This window comes from Curcuma longa, chromosome 15, assembly GCF_044706935.1.
Source record: "Curcuma longa cultivar G26 ecotype Majalengka, Jawa Barat chromosome 15, ITB_CL_G26_1.1, whole genome shotgun sequence".
NCBI lineage: Eukaryota > Viridiplantae > Streptophyta > Magnoliopsida > Zingiberales > Zingiberaceae > Curcuma > Curcuma longa.
Window position 1 is genome coordinate 310,903 of NC_133875.1, and position 7,334 is coordinate 318,236.

The 7,334-nt window shown below is 40.5% G+C and overlaps 1 protein-coding gene across 1 annotated transcript; it reads left to right on the forward strand.

Moving 5' to 3' along the window:
- The first annotated feature begins 482 nt into the window (after positions 1-482).
- LOC141846514 (cytochrome P450 94B3-like) lies at positions 483-2,274 on the forward strand. Its single transcript, XM_074734558.1, has 2 exons — positions 483-1,189; positions 1,320-2,274. Exons 1-2 carry the CDS (start codon positions 591-593, stop codon positions 2,251-2,253), a joined length of 1,533 nt encoding a protein of 510 aa, XP_074590659.1. The 5' UTR covers positions 483-590; the 3' UTR covers positions 2,254-2,274.
- Positions 2,275-7,334: the final 5,060 nt, after the last annotated feature.

Genomic DNA, 7,334 nt, shown 5'->3' on the forward strand with positions numbered 1-7,334 from the left:
CGTCGATTTTAAAAAAAAAGGACTTAATTTTAACTTTTGCCCTAATAATTTACTAATAAATATTATATTGAGTAAACCCAAAATACTTTTTTTTAAGTATGAATGAAATTATTTGATCTTATCCATCCAATTATTGAAATAAAATCATATGAAAAGGATGAATTATGCTCGTGCTACATTAACGACAACCTTTGTATACTATAATCCCATCCATTTTTTTTTTTGCTTCGTTAATGCTATGCTGTAAGCGTGTCCCGTCAACAGCACGCATATATCAACCATCTTCGCTGCAATTCAGAGCGGACAAAAAAGGTAGGCGGCCACCTCTAGCTGTACCCATGGGCCTCTCTTTTCCCGCGTTGCCTGATTCCGCCACGACAAATCAATCATCCTCCTGCCGACTTCCAAACTCTCATGTGCTGAATTTCTCATTATATACACGAAGCCGTTGCCTGATTTACCCAACACAAACATTCCTCCTCCTGCCGACTTCCAAACTCATTATATATCTATATATACACATGCAGATCAGCACATGCACCAAGCCTTCATAATAATCCACACTACCCATCTCTTGAGTTTCCAAAACCATGGCCATTTGCCTTCTCTTCCTCCTCTTCCTCATCATTCTCCAAATCCTTCCAACACTCTTCTGTCATAAGAAGTACATCCCCGGCGGCGGCCCCAAAACTTACCCCTTCATCGGATGCTTCGTAGCCTTCTACAAGAACCGAGGCAGACTTCTTGACTGGTACACCGAGCTCCTCGCGTCCTCTCCCACGCAGACTATCGTGGTTCACCGGCTAGGCGCCCCGCGCACCGTGCTCACGGCCAACCCGGCCTGCGTCGAGCACGTCCTCCGCTCCAACTTCGCCAACTACCCCAAGGGCAAGCCCTTCACCGAGATCCTCGGTGACCTTCTCGGCCGCGGCATCTTCAACGCCGACGGCGAGCTCTGGCACGCTCAGCGCAAGCTCGCCAGTCGTGAATTCACCGCGCGGTCGATGCGCGAGGGCCTTATCACCGAGCTCGAGGCTGAGACCGGCGTCCGGCTGCTGCCGAGGCTTCGGGCCGCGAGCGTCACCGGACGCGTTGAAGACGTGCAGGACCTGCTCCGGCGGTTCGCCTTCGACGTCATCTGCCAAGTCTCACTCGGGATGGACCCCCGCTGCCTTGAAGGCGACCCAAGGTTTGTCTTCATTACCCAATTTGGTGGTTACATATTTATTTCATTTCTGATTTGGAAATCAATAATTGATCTGATAAATTGAGTAAAAAAATCATTTGTTTACTATTTTAATAAATATTTATTATTGCAGCAACACCTCGTCGCCGGAGTCGGAACTAGCGAGGGCTTTTGAGGTGGCATCGGTAATCAGCGCGCGACGTGGTACGGCACCGGTGGCCAGGATTTGGAAGCTAAAGCGGGCACTAGGGATCGGACCGGAGCGGAAGCTCCGCGAGGCGGTGAGCCTGATCCACTCCCAAATCATGGAGCTGATCCGGGCGAGGAAAGCGGAGATGGAGAAGGGTGTGGTGGAACGTAGCAACGACGACTTCTTGACGAGGCTGATTTCCAGCGGCCAGAATGACGAGTTGGTCCGCGATATGGTGATCAGCTTCCTGATGGCCGGGCGGGACACCACCTCCTCCGCGCTCACCTGGTTCTTCTGGCTCATCTCGCGCCACCCGGCCGCGGAACGCGAGATCGTGGACGAATTGGGGCGACTCGGAGGGCGATTGGACTATCATTCGATCAAGGAAATGAGGGTTTTGGAGGCGTGCCTGTGCGAGAGCATGCGGCTTTTTCCCCCGGTGGCGTGGGATTCCAAGCACGCAGCGGCGGCCGACGTGCTCCCGGACGGGACGAGGGTGGAGGCGGGGGACCGAGTGACGTACTTTCCTTACGGGATGGGGCGAATGGAGAAGATTTGGGGGGAAGGGTGCGGGGTGTTCGACCACAGAAGGTGGCTAGAGGCGGACGGGAGCGGAGGGTCGGTAGCGGCCAGAGCATCGCCGTACAAGTTCCCAGTGTTCCAGGCGGGGCCGAGGGCGTGCCTTGGGAAGGAGATGGCGATGGTGCAGATGAAGTATGTGGCAGCCGCAATGCTCTGGGAGTACGAGCTGAGGATGGCCGATGAGCAAATGCCGGTGCTGGTGCCGCTGCTGACGGCGCACATGGCTGGCGGGCTGCGGATGGTGGTGAGGAGGAGGAATAGGAGTGGCGATGAATCCTCTCAAATTAAAAAATAATATGTATTTATTTATCTTTCATGATTGATTATTAATGTAAAATACTTAAGAGATAAATAATAATAAATAATAGAGAAATAATAAATATATTTATTAAATCCTTCAGTGATATAATATATAATATATTTATAGGATTCAATCAATTGATCAATAAATAAGGAAAGAATATATTATAATAATTATTACGTTTTTTATATGATTTGGTCGTATGGAATAATTTTCTTTTATGACTCGGTTGTATAGGATAATTCTTCTTTACCTCTCAACAAATTTTACCTGAGATATTTAACGTTGAATTTGTTTGTTAATCTGCTGAAATGTTGTCTAGAGAATGACTTTGTAAAAATATCGACAATTTGATCTTTTGTTAGAAATAAAAAAATAGCTGTTGAGTTGCCACATGCTCTCGAACAAAATAAAAATCAATTTTCACATGTTTTGTATGTGCATGAAAAATAGGATTTGCAGTAAGATATGTGGCTCTAATATTATCACACTAAATTTTTAGTGTAACTTTTGACGCAAGATGAAGTTCAAAAAGAAGTGATTGAAGCTAAATAATTTCAGACATTGTATTGGCTATAACTTTATAGTCAACCTCAATGCTTGAATGAGAAATCATAGGTTGCTTTTTCGAATTCCATGAGATAAGGCCCATCCAATAAATATTGCATATCTAATAGTAGAGCGTCTATCCTCAGGAGAGCTTACATAATCCGCATCATTAAAGGCATGTAAGTTTCGAGATGATTGACGATATAAGAAAAGATCATGTAAATAAATAGTTCCTTTGAGATAACGAAGAATCTTTTTCACTCCTTCCTAGTTTTGTTCAGTGAGAGCATACATGAACTGACAAGCATGATTTACTAAAAAGGTAATATCAGGGTGTGTGATAGTGACAGATTATAAGGCTCTAACAATGCTTCGATAAACCTGGGGATTAGACATAGCAGGAGAAGATGCAAAAAAGTCATTTTTGGCGATTGGTGTTGATATCCAACGGGTTCCATCCATCTTAGATCTTTGAAGAATTCCAATAATGTTTTTGCTCTGAGAGAGGAGACAACCCTCATCGTGTGGGATAAGTTCAATACCAAGAAAAAAAATGTACATTACCTAGATCTCAAATATAAAATTCTTGATAAAGAAGACATAATAGAGTTGTGATGCATTTTTTATCATTTCCAGTAATTAAAATGACATCCACATAAATAGAAAGAATATTATAGAGTCATCACTGTATTTGTATAATAGAGAAGAGTCCGTCTTAGATCCAAAAAATCATTGACCTTGTAACCAGCTAGATAAATGATGAAACTATGCACGAGGGACTTGTCGAAGGTCATATAAGAATTTTTTAAGTTGATAACATGAGATGAAAATTATGGATGGAGGAACCTAGGTGGTTGCTCCATAAATATAGTTTTCTCAAGATGACAATGAAGAAATGCATTGAAAATGTCTAATTGTCATACATGCCAATTATAACTAACAACTATTAATAACAATAATCTAATAAATGTAATTTTGATGACTAGACTAAAATTGTTATTAAAGTCAATACTTGGTTGTTGATTAAATCCTTTAGCCACAAGTTGAGTTTTGTATCGTTCAAGAAAACCATTAGTCGATGCTTAAGACAAAAAAACCCATTTTGAACTCGCAACATTCATAGAGGAAGTGCATGGAACTAGGCTCCATGTTCTATTGCAAATAAGTGCATCAAACTCTGAAGCCATTGCACTACACCAATTCGGATCCTTGCTCGCTTATGAAAAATAAGTTGGTTGAATAAATTTTGAAGAGACCACCAAAGCTTGCGAAAGGGGATGTGGAGTTTCCATTTGTGGGCAATGTGCATAGATATCACTTAAGGGCAAAGTAGAATGAGGAGCATCATCAGTTGAATCACCTGTGGATGGTGAAGAGATAATAGTAGGGTGACATAGAGATATAGATGACGGACTTGTATTATCTGATGATCCAGAGTTAGAGAGTATAATATTTGGTGATGCTTCTGAGATTGGGCACGAAATATGTTCTAACATATTATCCCTTCTGTTAGTGTGTCCTGCTCTTAATAGAGTAGCCACTCGGAGTGATTCTGATGGTATAGGAGAGATTAAAAAAAACTCTAGAGCAGAACCTAGGATGTCATCCCCTCTTGTATCATTAGGGCATCTCATTGGATGAGCAACCTATGAGTATTCTGATAGGATATTAGGTAATATCTGTTATATTTGAGAGGTGCTCTAAGATAATCGCCTTACGATTATATTATTTATTGGATAAAGAGAAATTCACTATTTGAGTGCACATTCTCTATGTGTTTGTGTTTGATTAAATCTTAAACTCATTTATTGAATGTCCACAATATGATTCATAGCATGATAGAATTTGTGATTGGATCACAACTAGTGAACATCTCTACATGTGCAATTATGAATATATTAAAATTATCCCTATTCGAGGAATTGATGAGCATGCATATCATCCATTCTGTTAAGACTAGCACGTTTTAAACTCATTGGTTTACCAAGCAGCTGATCTCATTGGTCGAAAATATTGAATGTTGAGAGTTAAACATGGATGCTAGTTAAAGGTAATTATTTCATTGGAGTAACCTACCGTGAAACTTCATATGGTTCTATACATATGTTAATGAAGATTTCAATGTAGCTTAAGTGCAAGTTCCCGGTGAAAGCCCAAGCACTAGCCAGACATTGGATTTGAACGCCAATAGATTGGATATCACGCAATCAGCCGCTGGAGAAGAAACTTAGTGTGTCGCCCACGTTTGCGCTTCTTCCTGATGAATCACCAGAGCATGCCTTCCACGGTTAACGGCTTGTGAAGCTACAAGAACCTCGAAATTGCTATTGGAAGTTGGTTTGTTGTCTAATGTTGATTTGCCACAGAAGCTTGTAAAGCTTTTGGAGATCATTCCATCAACGTCAAAAAAGTTCCAACCATTTGCCCCAAATTGGTGGTCAAAGGTTGACTATCGAAAATTACACCGAGAATACGATTATCAATGATAGTTAGAAAGTCTCAAAAAATGATCATGACAAACGTTGTTGCGTGTTTTTCAAAATTAGATTTTTCTCTCAAATCGATCGTTACCAATCGTTAGCTAGTACCGAAGACGACGATGCAACTTGTGGCTTGAGAAGCCATCCAGACAAGAGCTTAACATGGATCACCAAAAGAGGCAGAGCTTTGATAGAATTGCACAATTGATGCCAACCCAATCCCGCTGAACGTCATTTATCAGGTATGTCTAGAATAAATTATTATTTTATAAATTTTAAAATTTCAATTGTGTCATGTACATATTGCATCCTGTATGCATGTGTTGCGTGTGTTATAATAATTAGCTTTAATTATTATATTTTCTTCTGCTGTGCATGTTTGGGAAACATATAAATACATGCAACATACCGGGATGATCCCAACAATATCAAGAAAGTATCACTATTTCCTGAGGGTGAAGTTGTTGTTGTGGCTGTAAAAGAAAATAGAGACTCATCAAAAATAACATGTCAAGATATATAAATATACGTCCGATTGGTATATGAAGACAACGATACCCATGGTGCAAATTACTATAACCAAGGAAAATACACTGTTGAGAATGAGGATTTAGTTTATGTTTAGAGTAGGGACGTAGCCATGGACAACATGCATAACTAAAGATATGTAAGAAGATGTAATTAGGAGACCGATTATAGAGTTTTTCCATGGGACATTTATGTTAAAGCAATGGGGTAGGTAGATGTTTAATGCGATAAACTGTAGTTTAGACTACATCATCCCAAATTTGAGAGGTGTAGATGCATGATTAAGAAGAGTCAAAACAGTTTCGATTATATGACAATGCTTCCTCTTTGCAGAATCATTTTGTTCAGGAGTGTGAGGACATGAGATTCGATGAAGGATACTAGAAGAGTCTAGATGACGATGAAGTGCTTGATATTCTCCATTCCAATCAGAGTGGAGAGAGAGTATTTTACGACCAAAGTAACGTTCGACATATCTTTGAAATTGATAAAAGATATCAAAAAGATCATATTTATGTTTTATGAAAAAAAACCCATGTAAACTTACTAAAATCATCAATAAAAACCACATAATAAAGAAAACCTTGATTTGACAAAATAGGAGTAAGACCTCAAACATCAAAATGCATTATTTCTAAAGGAAAATTAGACACGTGAGAAGAAGGGACAAAAGGTAATTTGCGGCTCTTTGCTTTCAAACATGCTTCACAAGAATGTGATGAATATGCCAAAAAGTGGGCAAGTCAAACCGATTAATGATACTTTGAACGAGATGTAAAGATGGATGATTAAGTTATGCAAGCTAGGCAGACTTATTTGTGCGTTCTCCAATGAGGACTTTGGCGGATGTAGGTCGAAGGTAATAAATGTCGGGATCGTCTTGGTACAATACGTGTGTTTCTCATTTCAGAAACGTGCATAGCGGAAATAAAAGTGACAATAATTATAAAATTATCACAACACACGCATGCATAGTAGAGAAACAGTAAGTACAAGACATAGCAGGAAATTTAAAATTTAGAGAATTAACATTCTACACGTGTTAGGATCGGTTGGTTCGCTAGAGGGGGGGTGAATAGCATTTTTCGATTCTTCTTGATTGTTTCTCTGCAAGAGTGTTAGCGGAAGCAAAATATAAAAGAGAAAATAATAGATCAACGCTAACCCGGTTTGTTTACTTGGTATCCACCTCCGCAGAGGTGACTAATCCAAGGATCCACACGCACGCACACACCCGATGCACTATGAATCTTCTCCTTCTCGAAAACCTCGAAGGCGGAGAAACCTTTACAACTCTTTCGATCTCCTCAAGAATGATATGAAATAGTGTTTAAGAGGAGAGGAAGAAAGCAAAGAATAGAGAACAAACACGTTCTCAAAAGAAGCACAAAGTAATGAAAGAATAGCAGAATTCTTGAGTTGATCTCGAGCAGGCTTCTTTTATAATTCTTCGGCATCAGTCGACTGCTGGCAGGGCCAGTCGACTGATGGCTTCAATCGGCAATAAAATCTCGCATT

Coding starts and splice junctions, on each gene's coding strand:
- LOC141846514 (XM_074734558.1), top strand. CDS start 591: ATGGCCATTTGCCTTCTCTTCCTCCTCTTCCTCATCATTCTCCAAATC. Junction 1,190..1,319: donor TGCCTTGAAGGCGACCCAAG/GTTTGTCTTCAT, acceptor TTATTATTGCAG/CAACACCTCGTCGCCGGAGT.